General features: G+C 34.4%; 1 protein-coding gene across 1 annotated transcript in view; it reads left to right on the top strand.

Moving 5' to 3' along the window:
• The window catches only part of DNAH8 (dynein axonemal heavy chain 8), a 132861-nt gene that overhangs the window by 14139 nt on the left and 101861 nt on the right, over positions 1-16861 (top strand). Inside the window, exons 11-21 of the mRNA XM_051615043.1 lie at positions 1684-1785; positions 3356-3502; positions 4422-4619; positions 5169-5245; positions 5736-5835; positions 7987-8106; positions 9355-9490; positions 10411-10598; positions 11578-11658; positions 13711-13827; positions 16274-16393. Coding sequence (XP_051471003.1) covers positions 1684-1785; positions 3356-3502; positions 4422-4619; positions 5169-5245; positions 5736-5835; positions 7987-8106; positions 9355-9490; positions 10411-10598; positions 11578-11658; positions 13711-13827; positions 16274-16393 — 1386 coding nt within the window. The remainder of the gene's footprint in view (positions 1-1683; positions 1786-3355; positions 3503-4421; positions 4620-5168; positions 5246-5735; positions 5836-7986; positions 8107-9354; positions 9491-10410; positions 10599-11577; positions 11659-13710; positions 13828-16273; positions 16394-16861) is intronic.

Here is a 16861-nt window from a genome sequence, read left to right as displayed (position 1 = left end):
AGTGGGTGTCTGCATTGGAAAGAAAGAGAAGTCTGTTGATCAGGAGAGGATTGAACTTGGATTAGAGACTTGTCTTCTACAAGGAAGTTGTCATTCTTGGTTCAGCAAAATTAGTTTTTTTCTTACCTTCTTGATTAGTCTTCTGATCTGAATTAATCTGCTCAGTTGTTTTCTAAATCACTAAATCCACAAAGGTTTTTTATCAGTCTTGAAGACCTAATTAAGCAGATGGCCATCAATCTGGCCACGCTATTCCCCCAAAATGCATGAAAGACAAAAGGTTCCTGTCTCCAGAAGCAAGTCATACTTGAAAAGTTAATTGAATCTCAGGTCATAAACTTTGCTACCTTAAACAGAAAATTAAGATCAGCTAGGTAATTATACCAATGTCATTTGCAGAATTCCAGGTTTTAAATGCAGGAAGAGCTGGTTTTTGTAATGGTTTTAGAACAAAGAAAACCTTCATAACTGAAATACAAACCTCCAGTAGGCATATAGGGAGAATTCATAGTAGACCTTTCTTACACAATTTTTTTTTTTTTTAAAATTACAGGTTTTTGTGTGGGTTTTCTTTTTTTAGAACACTCTAGGTTTTAGTGTAAAGTTTAGTTACAATTCAATTTGAACTAGCATATTAAGAAATACATGCTTTTTTGAGGCTAGATTTATCCATTACTGTTTTCCATACATCAGATGTTATGTACAGATTATGTAGCAACGTTTATGTTGCCTATCATGTAATTGGTTTTTATATGTTTGTGTACTGACACTTGCTAGTGTCTATTATTTAATTGCCTAAAGGACTGAGCATTTCACTTTAGAGGCTAATAAGAAACTGGTTACATTAAGCTATGCTAAGTAATAGCAAGTCAAAAGCTCTATTTTCAGTTCCATGTCTTAAGGTCCCCCTTACCATTTGCTTCCATTTAAGCATCACCAGAGGTGTTGCTGGAGGTCAAATCTACAATTTCACCAGTAATTGTATTACAGTGTGAGGCTGCCTTTGTTGCTGCAGTTTTCAGTCTTTGTTTAGTCAGGAATTCTTCAGAACTGCTTACAGTACTCTTCTGTGCCAGAAGAACTGTTTTGAATTGTTCATATTATTTAACAGACAAAAAATACTATCTAACTGTAGCTGTTCTCTGAGATGTGTTTTTCATATCTGCATTCATTCCTGTACTCCTTTCTGTCATTACAAACTTTGGATTTTTGTTCTTGAGAAGTACAAGAATCTTCTCTCCTTTTCATAGCCATGGGAGACCAGGGTAAAGACATACTGCTAGATTAAAAAATTCTGTATTGGAAGTTTTTAAATAAGGGTGCATGCACTGCAAAGTGTAAAGATGTCAATGTAAGAGAAGAATAGTTAGAGTTAAATAACTCTTTGTTCTTGAGTTATAGTTGGTGACATTCTGTGTTTATGCATAGGTATTGCTGGACTTGTAGAACTTAAAAATACTTGCTTGGACTTAAATACACCTCTGGGAGTGTTCTAAGACTTTTAATAGAGTGTTTGTAAAGTAAATTACATATATTATTGAGCCACTATTATTTCCACAGGCGAGATGTATCTGAACTCTGTTAGCACTACTGCATGCATGTGGGAATTTTGTTAGGTTTTTGTGAAACAGGAAAATTTCTTTATAAGCTTCAGATCTATTTGTTTTCATTTGTTTGCACTAGATTACAAACCAAATGGTCAGGACATGTAGAGCATATATTACAGATGATGGCTTGTCTTCTCCCTGGGAGCAGAAGACATCCACAGTCACTGGAAAAATTAAGGTTTGTATTTTAGTATTTTATTATTTACGTATCGTATCTATTGATTACCTATTGATATGCACAAGAAAGTACATATCAATATGTATCAAGTACTTCCCACCTCTTTACTGTTCTATTTCATGATGCTTTGAGTGTTTTCCCATTCCTTAGCCCACTGGCATTTGTTGGAATTAGAACAGCTTCATCTTTATCAGGGTAGCCCATCATTGACCTTGGAATTGGCACCTTCACCATATGTACAAACAAGGAATTTTCTCATCCTGCATAAGCCACATTCTTTCTTTTTGAGGGTATCTGATGTGATGACATCTTGCTCTGTCATGGGCAGTCTGGTATTTGAATAGACCCCCACTTCATTGCAGTAGCTCTTCCAGTACCAGGCTTTCTAGGCACACCATGAAAATTCAGTGCTAAAAGCGTAGTTTTATTCAGCTGATGGTGACATAATAAGAACAAATTAAGCCCATGCAATATGCTGTGACAAAATGCATCCAGCTGAGGGGTTCCTGGTTGTCAATACTGACCTCATTTCCACCTTCTCCTATACCACATCTCAGCTACTGACTTTTCTTGCCCAAGAAGGCATAGGATTTCAGGATTTCACATTCCTTTAAAAATTAGGTCCAGAGTTACAAAAGAAAATGTATTGAATGTGTTTTTCCTAGCCTGACAAGATGATTTTATTTTAATAATTCATCTACCTAATTGAGGTCATCTTGTGAATGTTCTGCAGCTGATGAGCTCTCATTATTCTATGAGAGAAGTATAAGCCCATTTTCTAATAATGTTGATCTGTAGTATCTGTATATTCTTGAAGACCTGAACATTCCTTTCAGTGCAGACCTTTTTCATTTTCTGTAATTTATAGCCAATTGTTATATATACTTATATGTCCAGACAGTCTGGTGACTGCCAGTATATTGTGATATAATCTGCTTGCTGTTTTTCAAGAATTGACAGAAGATTTTGTATTCCAGTGATCATAGACTTTGCATTTCTCACCAGTCAATCTTTTATATCTGATAAGGTCTTAGTATTTTAAGTAAATAATTGACTTAGAAAGATGATTTATTCTTCAGTCTCACTCTAACTCAGACTTGTCAGCATATGCCAATTTGTAGAACCAATTTCCTTTAAGTCCTTTGCAAGTTGTAGCTGGACTACCCTGTTATGTCAAGCTCTCTCCTTATCCAGAGAACAGTCTGGACATTCTTAATTAAGCTAATAGCTTTTCTTAATATTCAGATGTCTTCTTTAGAGCAGGAGTCATCATTTGCTCTTTGCTGGCCTCTAAACCACTCTCCTTTAACAAGAACTAAAACTTTCTTTTTTGGTTACTCATTTCCCAGTGTTAAGTCTTTCACAGCACTGTATGCTGTTGTATGTTCATATGTTGCAAGTATTTGCTATACATAATGAAAGAAAATCACAGTCAGGCATTACTGTCTGGGGAATGAAACTAGATTCAGTGATAATTAACCTGTTTGGTATGACCATAGGTTTGAGTTCTCCAGTCTCTCTCCCATCAACATAGCATAATGAGTATGGTATTTCTTCCTTCATTTTATAGGAGTGCATGGTTCTATTTAATGAATACAAGAAATGCTTTCATAAAACAAGACAAGAGATTCTGGAAACTCTAGGAGAAAAGAGATTTGAAGTATCAGAATTGTACATTTTTGGAAAAGCCAACGCTTTTTGTAGGAGATTGGAAAAAGTGAGTATATTGTGTGCTGTTATGATCAATAAGAAGGGCTTCTCCAAATAAAATTTTGCAAGGTCAACACTTGTCAACACACATGCTCTTAATCAGCCTGTGAAGGAGTTTCTAACTCTTTGAAGAGAGAAATCAGGCATTTACACAGAGTAAGTCCCAGTAATTTAGGCAATTACCTCACAATGTCCTTCTGAATTTGTTAGTTTATCTCTGTTAGGATGGAGAGATTTAGATTCAGTTCATTATTTTAGGATACATAAACTTACGTGAAAAATAACACACCTTTGCTTTTCTGAATGGTGTCCTAAGGCATTAAAAATGCCTGTTACTGCCAAACATTTCTTCATATTATTCTTCTTCTTGGGGTGGTCTTAACATTTAGTTTTCTAACCCAATGAAAGGATTTTAAGCTAGTATTCACAGAGTTTGCATGGAATAGATAATAGGTGCTCCTTGGTGCAGAATACGGTGAGACAAGGTGTAAGAGGGTAATGAGGCAGTCATCACAGGGTAGGAATTCTGTGAGTCTTTGCTGGTTTTCCTTATCATGAAGTATATACACTAATCTGTATGGTTAAGTATTTTTATTCTGTGAAATATCTTTGTGTCATCATTATGTATATGTCATGTTTAAACTCTCTTCCCATATTATACTATTGAATCTAACAAATATAGAAAGGAAATCATTTACCATCAAGAAAAATGAATATTTTACTTTGCATTGGGTTGTGGTGCGAACTGATACTGAGAATGGAAGTAACCAGGCTCTGTTGTTGACTTAGAAGCTCAGAAGCAGTGCATTTCCAAATGCAGTAGTTAGAGAGAGGTGGCTATTGCTTGTTGTATTTTACTCAGGTTTTAGTATATAGAAGAAGTAACAAATAATGTTATGAACATGAATATAACATTTATATTTCAGATTACAGAAATTATAAATGTTGTAGAAACTTTTTCTGCACTGAATCTGTCTACCATCGAAGGGATAGATGCTATAGCAATAAAATTCAGAAATATCTACCAAAGTGTTCAAAAGAAGCACTATGACATCCTTGATCCACGAACAACAGAATTTGACATGGACTTCATGAACTTCATGGCAAAAATTGAAGGTTTAGAGGTAAATTATATTGCTACCTGTAACTCTGAGTAGAATCTCATCACTATTCACTCAGTATATGCTGGAATGCCAGTGAGACTTTGAACTGTGAATAAGATACATTGTTCTTCCAAAGGGCATAAAGTTTGTCTGGTGGGAGGCTTTCTGCATTCTTTCTCTTCCTTTTGAAGGAAGCTGTGAAATGTATCATACAGTCCTCACTGAAGACTAATCACTCTGCAGCCAAAATGACAAAAATTGAGACCTTAGAGAATGCTCTACGTGGAGATGGTTTATTAGTCTTGGAGACACATGATTAGATTTCGAGCAGAATAAAGCGGTGACTATTTTGAATAGATTATTTGATTCTTTGCTAAAATCGACTGGCATTTTAAGAGATCACCTGGCTGGCACCAGCTATTTATTCATTATATGGAACAAAGATCAGTGAAGGCTGCTATTTTGTGCTTTAGGCAGTAACAATTTCAAATTAAACTATGTTAAGAAATTATTAGACATGAAAATACTGTTGTATTTCTAGAAGACTATACTAAATTTCATATTCTTTAGATACAGATACAGACATTTATGCGTAACTGTTTTCAGAGAATTTTGACTTCACAGCATGCACTTCAGTTACTTCAAAGGTACTGGCAATTTTGATTTTAAACATTTTAAAGTAACTTCAAATTACTGATTAGCACCTTTAGACAACACAGAAAATATTAGAAAAAGGAGCCTAATCAATAATTTTTCATTATTAGTGTTATGAACCTTGTAATAATCATAAAAGATGTATTTTAGCTTTCCTTTGGTAATCAATATATTCTCCTGTTTCTTAATTTCATTACAGTTTGTTGTATATATAGGATAATACTAAAAGAAAAACCTAAAAAACCCCACAACAGCAGCAAAACCAACAACAAAAAAACCACCAGAGCAGAACTTTTCAACTTGCTTAAACTTGCTCAAAGCAAAAAAAAAATTCCCAGATCCAGAAGCGTTTCCTAGATTTGAGCTTCTTTCATTTTATGTAACATGCAAGTGCCTCAACATAAAAAAAATAATAATTTAATAATTTAGTAATAATATGGTGTGTTTTACAAATACAATTTTGAATACTCATTTTTAATGCAGGTTCAAAAATCTGAGAATGCCATGCCTTGAAGAAGAAACAGTACATACAGTTCATTGTATTCTTCAACATTATGTGGGAGAACTTGAAGCTATTAAAAAGGTATTTAATTTCTTTGCCATAGGTTTTAAACAATAAGTTTTAAACAATTGATCTTTAAAATAAGAGCAGTTTTTTTAATATGAATTTTTAAAATTCTGCCTATTTCACTAACAAGCTGTCAATGCTCAATTTATCATACTTCTATTTTCCTGTTACAGGAAACAGACTCGTGTGTAGGCAATATGTCATACATGCTGTAGCAGGCAATTGTGTCATCACCATTTTACCTTTTAAACCAAAATATTTTCAGTTATTTCTTTACCAATTAAAGACCAAAAAATAGTGTGTTAATTGGCTGTGTACACAAGCTGCATATACTTTTCAGGATTTTTTATTATATAAGGCCTTTGCCATTAATTTGCCTTTATACATGGCTATTACTTAATGCCATGACAGCATAAAATAGATATAAAATATAGGAAAACTGCATTTATATTCCTTATAATGTAATTTTCCATGATACGTGCGGTGTACCATGACTGTAGCATAAATGACATTTAGCTTGTTACTTGACTTTAAACATTTAAAGAGGATTTAATCTAACCTGACTTTGTATGTCTGCAAAATAAAAATCTGCATCAGAGCTAGACATCCATACTCCCTTTCTAGTAAAGAAAGAAATTAGTATTCTAGAGTCACTTAATCTCACCTGTTTTTATGTGCTAACCTGAAGATTTAAATAATTCCCTTGTCATGGCCATTTTTCTTCAGTGAGTATAAAGCAAATCTGGAAAACCAGACTGATGCAAATACTTTTTTAGAGATGTTTATGTTTTTTCAAATGAATGATACATGTTTACATGAGGAGCTAATTATCTGTAAACCCTGCACTTACCAGAAACTTACTTCAAACAGTGACTTAAAGCTATAGCCTGGCATAGGTGCTTTGAATACTCTCTCCAGTGTCATTTCCCTATCTAATCACTATATATAACACTTCCTGAACCTCTCATTATTGGCTTAATTTGATGAACATACTTTCAGCAGCACTGCCTGCTTAAGAAATTGCTGACTCTACCCCTGGCTGCTTTTTCCCAGCCAAAAGAACAGATACATTTTCTGAGGGAGTTCCACCCATAACAATTCCTCTCTTAAGTTCATCATGAAGCCAGTTTTCTTGGAACTGTGCAGGAGACAGTGTAGGGGTAAGAAGACATGCCCTTAAGTAAGTGAAGAGTGGTGTCTGCTTAAGCAGTACAGCTGTTTGTGTTACTACAGCATGAGTTGGCATGCTAAAAGTTTGGTGGATACAAATATTAATCTTCTTTCTGTTGAAGAATATGTCACCAATATAGTGGATAGTTCTAGCTATTTAGTAGATATTGTTGGGTTGCTTTGTATCTTTGCCAGGCAAGTTATTTCTGATAAAGAGATCCTCTCGCTACAATACTGGTTCAAAAGTCTGTGCATTTCAGACTTGGTATGTGCTAACAGAAGGCCAAATTTTTCTTGAGTATAATGCATCCGTTCAGTGAGCAGGTAAAAGCATGGGCTATGTAGCCAGGAGTCTGTACGTGAATATTGAGGAGTTTGTAGAAAAGAGTGAATCACAGAATTGTAGATTATCCTGAGTTGGAAGGGACCTGCATGAATCATGATGCCTGACTCCTCAAATGTTAGCCATTAGTCAGGTGTATATGTCTGGAGAACAATGTTGAAGTTTCTATTCAGGTATTGTTCACTCTTGGTGAACAATATAGCTTAGGCCTTGCCTAAAGGCAGATCTCAAGCAAAGTGGCTTGAGTAGCAACAAGGGTTCTTGCAACACCCTGTTACACAGCTTTCTTTCACAGCAGATGGCTCAGAAATTACAGAGCTGCACCTGTCAGGCTTGGCCTTGAATGCTGGCTACTCAGCTCCTAGGTTTGCAGTGCCTTTTGGTGTATTCAGGGCTGTCATAAGTAAGCACAGCTGAGAAACTGCATGAAGTAACAAGAACAGGAGACATAGCAACAGTGGTATCAATGTGTGCAGCTCAAAAGAGTAGAAAGTGGGGGAAGGAATAAATTTTCTCTTAATGAACTGTTGTATGACTCCACACAAATTTAATCTCTTTGGGAGGAGGAAGAAATGGTGGTACCAGAGGAAAAACATTTTAACGTTTCAACAGATTTTTAATCCATGTGCTTAAAGATACTGTTCTTATCGTAGCTTTACCAGATTCAGAAAGATGACCCTCCTCTCGCTCGAAACATGCCACCCGTTGCAGGAAAAATACGGTGGGCGAGGCAACTATACAAGAGGATATATGAACCAATCAACTATTTCCATGTACGTTGGTCTGAGGAAAACTTAGGTGTTTTGTGTTACAGTGAACTGTCTTACTTTGGTAGAGTGACCATAATGTTTCTGGCAATGATGGTGCTACTTCTCATCTACTAGGCAACCTGTTTATTTGTATGTGAATATCTAGTTTAAAAAATGCTTTGCGGTAACCACTGTCATAGATCAAGATAAAATGTTTCTTTGACTTACCAGTGAACCAGCACCCCAAGCTGGTAATATGGACTGAGTTGTTAATACATCTGTCTTAATGTTTTCCAAGGGAATATTTCAGCATTTCAGCCAGTGATGTTTTGCTTCTTTTTGTAATGAAACAGAGTGAGGCTGGTACATAAGACTTGTCATGTATTTTAACAGAGTAACCACCTTGTATGTTCCCGTAGTACCATAGGGTTCTTCTATGGAGAATCCTTCTCTTTACCAAGCAACTGCTGGGAGTAACTTAAGGCATAAATATGGACTGCCTGACATTCTGAAATTGTATTTTGTGTATTTTCTGGAACCACTAAAACCCAAGTTTATTATAAGGACCCACACAATAGCTGCAGTACTGTAAATGAGAATCTGGTCACCAGTTTCGCTGTAGATGATCTCTGGCCTAGTCTGGGAACAGGGAATTCCATTACTGAACTTCTCAGTTCTACATTTTCTGTACCACTAAACATACAGCTGAAGGTTGGTTCCAGACACATAAGCTTTGACATTGATGACCCTTAGGAATTTTGTGGTATTGGATTTCCTTATGCCAGTGGAATAGTCAGAATCTTGCCATACTAGGATCTGCTATAGCAGTAATATTTCTTGAAATGTTCTCCTACAAAGTATCTAGGGTCTTTTGTCAAGTTAACTTCTGTGTGAGAGAGGTTTTCGTTTTCTTCTTTCCCTCAGAATGGGAATAATGATCACCTAAATCTTCTCCAAAGAAAACAGACATAAATAAAACTACTGATTTTAAAAGGAGATTTTTTTTTAAAGTTGGTTTTATTTACTGTTCAATTTTGAGTAGAGCTAAGCATCCATTTCACTAGGTGTTTATCACAATATAATAAAGTAATTGCTCTTACCTTGTTAAAAATTTAGTATCATAAATACTTTATACAGCTTTTCAGAAATCTGTAAATATAATTTGTAATATTAACTTACATAATATATGGTCAATAGATAAATTGAGAAAACCCAAATAGTATGATTTTCTTTTGACACGGGCTAAAGTTGAGTATTTTCTGTTTATAATAGAAAAAGTCAAATATTTTGAAAAGTTCAGGAGGTAAAGAAGTTGTTCGATTGTACAACAGAATTGTCCGTGTAATAGTGGAATTAGAGATAGCCTATCATAAGGCATGGATGAAGGAAGTTTCACAATTACAATATCGTAAGTAATATAAATACGTAATTGGCTTTTATTGAAATGGTTATTGAATGTTAACACAAATAAAATCAGATAACTTTAAGCCTCATTTACCCTTAAAATGCACAAATTAATAATGATCCAATAAGCTCATCCAAGAATACAAATCTTTGTACACTGACAGATGAGTGGAAGCAGTAGTGAAACAAATTCAAGGCACACAGTTAATTTTTGTATTTAAATTCTTTTTGTATGCCATTTAAATAATTCTTCCCGTTTTCTTTCCACTATAATAATGCTCACAGTTGTACCGTCCCAGTTCCTCTCAGGACAAGTGTTACTTTATGCCTAGAAAAAAAAGTATGATAATAAAACTTTATAATTTTAAGATTAAACGAGACTATAAGTTGATGTTTTTTTTTAAAAAAAGGATTTTTAGTAGATTTTCCATTTAAATTGGACACCCTCTGTGGCCTTCAAAACTAGTGTAAAACTATAAGTATAAAATACTGTGATCCCACAGTCAGCAAAGGTTTTTGTTTTGTGGTTTGAGCTTTTATTTTGTTTTGGATTTTTGCAACATCTCTGTGCAAGTATTTGTCCTCTGGGTTAACAAATTCCGGTAAGATACTGAGCATCTTGTAAGTGCTGTGTTTCCAGGTCCTTAGAAAATCAATTTAATAATTTTCTAACTTGAGCTACGAAAAAATATGACACAAGTAAGACTGCTCATGTAGCTTCTGAGAATAAAAATAAATATGGCAGAAGCTAATATGGTGATAGTCAGTTGTATAGTTTCTTTAATTGAAAATGTGAAGCTATTTCACAAGTAACCATACACATTTAATCACTATATGGTAATATTAGAAATCTGTGTTTCACAGTAAGTTATATAAAGGAAACAATTGTTTGGCTTAGAAACTGATATTAATATGTCTTTACAGCATTACAAGCCACAGTATTTGTTTGTCATCCGAACACTGGGAAGTTTCTGGTTAATTTTGATCCCCAAATTCCAGAGATTATTCATGAGACAAAATGTATGATCAAGTTGGGGCTGGAAGTACCAGAGCAAGCAAAAAAGATAGTAAAAATAGAAGATAACCTGAAGTCAACCAAGTTGCGTTTAGAGGTAAACTGAAAAACTATCATGATTTAAAAAAAAAAAAAAAAAAAAAGGAAAAATCTGATTAACGATAACAATTTTTCAATGGTGAAGTAAGGATTAAATCTGGATATAAGGTAATTTAAGGTAAATTTGTGGAATGCACAAGTGGTCATAGAAGATCTCATTGGAAAAACCTCTACAAACTGCTGAGTGGGCTGGTATATACTTAAGTATAAGCATATAAATTTCTCATACCCAGTCTGGTATATACTTAAATATGAGCATATTTTTTTCTCATACCCTGTGGTACGTTAAATATATTCTGATGATGAAATAATTAGAGCTACTAAAAATGTAATCACTCTCTGAAAATGAATAAAACACAGTTTTACTGAGTTTTTGAGAAGCAAAGACTGGAATTCTTCTGGATTGGAAGATATGGTGAGCCACACAAACATCAATAATTTTGCAGGTTACCTGCCAGAAAGTCAGATTTCCAATACTTGCTGTAGTATCTGCTATTGTTGTAGTATTTGGAGAAGCTTATATCACGGGGATGAGGTGTACCATACAAGATTTGTGTGTGTGTAATGCATAAGACAAGAGGATATTTTAAAAATTAGTTGATACATTACTTTAATTATCTAAAGCATATGATACCCAGTTTCCTGAGGGTGTTGCAAGGTACAGTCACTAAAGCTCAAGGTGTCTTTAGCTCTAAACAAAGATCAAACTTTATCTGGTTTGTCCATAAAGACTAGGAATGTGTTGCATGAAGACTGCTTTCATTCTTCGTTGTGTAGCATGATACAAAGTAATTACATTCCAGAAATTATATACATAGGTATGTAGTATTTGTGTAAAATTCTACACTTGTTTCCAAATGTAGGCTTGTTCTGCTTTCCATGATTTTGTTGGTGATTTGGTTGTATCACAGGTTGTTTGCATCAGTAAAGAAAAAACTTAAAATATTCATGATACTACCATTTCTGATAATTAACAGGGTCTTCTCCAATGTTATGAAGATTTGCATCAAGAAACACCAGGTTTTTTTGTAAATCTAATGGCACCAAGAATGGAAAAGGTTGGTACTACTAAATGCACTTCAGTATACTTAGAAGAAATTAGAATAACTTAATAATAGTTCATAATTTAAAATTATTTAGATGAGCCTCCATGTTGTGAACTTAATCAATTTTACTCAACTTTTAAGACCAAGAATTTGCTCTTTGCATCCCTCATGCAGTGGTCAAATAATGTGTAGTACAGTAGAATGATCTTTGTGCCTATGAGATGTAAACCCAGTAGAAGAAAGAATATGGACTTTGTAGGTCTATTTAAACAAATCCCTGTGTTTGACATGGAAGTAAATGTTCACTTACTACTGTTCTAGAAATTTTCATGGGAAGCTGTGCTTTTCATTTAGCTGAAGTACTATATGTCGTGATCTTTGTCTTTGCTGAGAGAGAATTACTAGCCTTGTGAATTGAGTCAGTCCCTTCAGAGATATATAAAGGTTATATGCTGCTCTAGAGGTACAGTTTTTTTGAGATGCTGAGTGTCTATCCTAGAAGCCATTTCGTTTTGCCAGACACTTGCAAGTGTATGTATGTTATTGTTCTAAGTAACTCTTCCCTTTTTGATTGTAAATAATAACATCAGAAGATTTAAGAGTTTGCATAAGTTTGTATAACTGCATAGTTGTTATGTACTGAAATGTGAGGGGGAAAAAAATTGTCCTTGCCGTTATGGGTTAAATAATAAAAGGCAGAGTGATAAAGCGATGGTAGTCTCTTCACTTCAGTCATACTACTGTAAATGTGATTATATCCTAGAGGGAATAATAAACCTCTGGAAACAACTGGCAAAAGATAAGGATGAGTATTGTTCATACAGCAGAAGATGATGTTTTTTGAAGAAGAAAGAAATCTTTGGCATATAAGAAGGAGAGAGGAAAGCATAAAGCCAAAGACGGCTACACTGGTGCCATAACTTGACAGCAACTCATGTAGAGCCTTAAACTGTTTCTAGATATTGGCTATGTTGGTTGACAGTAACAGTACCATCCTAGCATAGTGGAGTTAAATATATTCTCCAAAAAGTTATATATTAAGGTGAAATTGCAAATAGCTGTGTCTCAATTTGAGCTGAATCCTTGTTTTACCTGTGGTATAGACCTAGCAAAAAGAAGCATTAGTGAGTGGATCAAGTCCAGGCAATGACTTGGCAAATGTCAAGATGGAAAAAGCAGCTATGGCAGGTGGCTGTTTAAAATTAAATTAGTAAAATCAGTTCAAAGTTTCTTAACAACTAAGTTAAAGTAAAATTCTCTCACTTTAAGGATGACAGGGATGGCAAAAATTGTGGTAGCTGTACACAGGGAAATCAGAAGTTTTTGAGTAGTAGGTAAAAATTGGGAGTCTGGAAAAGTTGGTTTTCCTAGCCTGGAGGTATTATAGGATTTCCTTAGAGTCCCATCTGCTTTGAAGGTACAAGATATGCAGTGAAAGAAGGACCTTGGTGTAGATACTACAGTAATAGAGAAATGAGCTGATTAGAGCTTCAAGCTGAAGATCCTGGTGGTGACAAATCCAAATGAAACAGACCAAGAACTACCAAGAATTCAGTAAGGGAAATAGCAGGGAAGAGAGATTTTTTTTTTTTTTTTAAATTAGCATCAAGGGTATGACAAAATTTGGAGAAGATCAGTCCGATTCAAAAAGAGATGAATAAAAATTGTCACTAGATAGATACCTGAGGTTGAAAAACAAGTAACTGTGCTGTTGAGGTTGGTCAAAATATATGTTAAAGGACAAACTGTAACATTAATAATGGAGTTGATTTTAGTTTTAGGAGTTGGTGGGAACCACTAAAAGATAGTATCAAGGAGAACAGGAAGGGGAAGGTCTTTGTTGAGTGTGTATACTTGAAATTGCCGACAGAGGCTGTAGCAATACCCTCCCCTTCCCCAGTGTTGCACACTTTTATTTATTTTTTCTGTGAAAATTTGTAACCTTTCCTGCAAAACATAGACACAACTCTTTCTTCCATCAGTGACATGAGTGATTATAATAACAATAATAGCATTTGTTTTAAATTATGTTTCTTTTTTAATCTATTATATCTTTATGCTTAGATTGAAGATGTATTGAGGGAAGGACTTACCATATGGACTTGGTCATCTGTGACACTGGAAAGTTTCTTTCAAGAAGCTGATCAAGTTCTGGATATATTTAAAGAGTTTTTGAAAAAGGTATACACTTAATCACTATATTAATGAAATTACAGTTTAGAGATTTTTTTTTTCAGTTCACAGCTCTTCATTTTGGTAATTATTTTTTGCACCACCTGAAATACATAGAGATTTTGTTTGCTTATTGAAGAACATTATTCTGTTGAAGAATTACATAATCCAGGATTCTCTCCTATTATTGCCCTTGAATGTTTCATCTTCACTTTTGTTCTTGCAGTAGAATATATTTCCACTGTTGCTTTCAGATTCTGTGACTGCCACACTGATTTTCAGAGTGAACATCTGCTTCTCTTTGCTTGCTTGTCCATGAATGGACTTCATGTAAGATACCACCATGTAAACAACTGTCCAGGGGAGAACTTTATAGCATTAGCTGTATTTGTAGCAGGCATGCTGTGAAACTGGCTCTTCTTTGTGCCTTCAATAATGTAATGAAAGGAAGTGTGATTTTCCCTCACAGTTCTCTGCACACTGATTAAGTCTGTGCTTTTTTCCTCTTAATTTCTGAATTCTTTTGATTCCAGTAACATGCTTGAGGACTTGTATTGGTTATTTTTCTTCTCAAGACTTTACCTTAATAGTCATGTCATCCTTCTGTCTTGATGGTTGAACTGTATGGCTGTGATATCTCCCACCAACATACTAAATTGTAGTGTCTCCCGTGGTAGATTATTAGTCACTGGTGGGTATATCCATTTCTTTTTCTTTATGGCAAGAAAAACATGATTCTGATTAAATGCTCTGTTTGCCAGTGAAACCCAAAGCTGAAAAAAAGATTGGCTATTTAAGAAATTAACAGATCTCTCAGCCTATCTGAAATAACCATATATTTTGTAGATACCCTATGTTTTCTGTAAATATGTAGATTGTGTTTATTTCTGACTTTCTTACCCTCCCCCATATCAGTACAAAAATATGTAAACTTGGTTAGACCTTTGCTTGCTGTGAATGGGATATTGTAAATGAATAGGGAAAAGTGATATGAAACAGAAGCACGAGTGATATTGTGACAAACCAGATGAGATATCCCAGATGCAGAATATTTCAAGAAAAAATTAAAAACTGGACAGAGTCAGTTTTATTTCGTTACAGTTGACTAAATGGTAGTAATGCTGAAATTTAGAATTAAAAACCCAGTGAAAAGCTATGCTGAGTAAAAGAAGAACTGAAGACTAAACCATCAGGCAAGTTACAGCAGCACCCTGCCTGCCTTGCAACTACATACCTGGCCAGTAACACGATGAACAAGAATCTAATAATCTTATATTAACATAGCTTGTTTCGTTACTCTATTTTATTTAATCTAGTAGCAGTGTATCCTACATATCTAGAATGACCTGGGGTCTAACTTACTGTTATTGCCTCCCTGCCTAAAACTGCTGTTAAAAGAGCAAGGGTTCTTCAGGAGTCAAATGTGGGTAACATCATGGAGCAAGAGTTCACCACCATCCCATCAATATCTAAACTTTCAGGACAAAAGTAAAAGAAGTTTAAAGAAGCTATCCTTACTCTTGGGACCACTTTCTGATGAGGTTCTCAGGACATTATCTCAGGGAGATAATTCTTTCCATTGTCACTCAATCATTTGATTTCTGAGACTGGGCAGCTCTTTGAGCTGTCAAAAGAACCTCATTCAAAAATTAGATCATTGATGCTATGGTGCAGAAGTACTCAGCTTGCAGTGTCTGTAAGTTAATTTCACTTATACAGTGAATTTTAAAACATGGTGCTGATAACCAGAAATCTGTGAAGTAGGTGGAAGCACCAAATTCCTGTAAAGTTTCCACTTTCTCAAGGATTCTTATGTCTTGTTTCCCAACATGGAACCAGCAGATACTTATGAATTACAAAAATTGCATTTTTAAACGACTACCTGAAATGAAATGGTGCATATTGATAATCTTTTGTAGATTATCACACTGTGCAGGATTTAAATGCATACACTCATCAATTAAGGTGTTTGGTTTTTTTCTGTGGCAGTTGTAACTGTATAATTTCCAGATCTGCATCTATTCTTTCATTGTTCATATTCCAGATTGTCTGTAATAGAGTATGTTAACAAAGGCTAAAATTTTTGTAGGGTACTTGTCTCCCTAGATTTCCTTTATAAATAATAGGAAGAGGATAATTCATGGTATAAGCAGACTGTATTTAGCCATTGTAAATATCCCCTAAGTTACCATAACTCATGAGGAACTGCTGTGCTTCCTTTTTTCTCTGCTTCTCTCATCTTGAGGTCTTTTTTGTTGGTGCTTTTTTTCTTTCTGTTAGGATTCACTTTCTTAGAGGATTTTCTACTGTGTAAGGTTCTTTTATTTTCACTGCGTAGAGAGACACAGCTTTTGTTTTTCTGTAGAACACTGTATACCTTTTAGAACTCTCTAAACCAGAATATGTTATTCTTTTAAGATAAATGTACATTATTAATATGATTTTCTCTTTTTAGGTTAATTTTGTAAGAGAAGTGCGGATTAATGTAATGTTAAAAGAAATATCAAATACTCTTTTAATTACTTTACCAGTAGATGGTCCTACTGAAGTAGAGAATATGTTGAGCAGCAATAAGGTGTGTGCCACTTTACATCTTCGAACTTGAATTCTGGAGCATGTTAGAAATAATGCTTTTGTTAATTTATATAAAACTAGAAAAGTATTCTCACTGTAGAAATATAGAATTAAAAAAAAAATTAAAATATTTTGGTTGAAATATTTTAAATGAAAATAAATCCATTCTTAGGTATTTAGATACTTAGGCTTAATATTTAGTAGATTTTTAAAAATTTATTTGACTGCTTCATAATTAGATAAGTTTTTCATATGAAGATACTTAGACATATGCAGCCTATATTTTCCAAACTGTCTTTTAAAGGAAAAAGCAAAAATACTTTCTAACAAGTATATTTGAGAATTTGAAAGTTTTCATTATTCCAAATGAGGCTGAAAATGTACTTAGTTAGCTAATTAATCTTCCTTCAATATTCAGGGTTTTCTTCTGACTTCTGAAAATACCTTTGCATTTCAAAAAATTGAATTT

Source organism: Apus apus, chromosome 3, assembly GCF_020740795.1.
Source record: "Apus apus isolate bApuApu2 chromosome 3, bApuApu2.pri.cur, whole genome shotgun sequence".
NCBI lineage: Eukaryota > Metazoa > Chordata > Aves > Apodiformes > Apodidae > Apus > Apus apus.
Note: the sequence above shows the minus strand (reverse complement) of the source record. Positions and strands in the feature narration are given on the sequence as shown.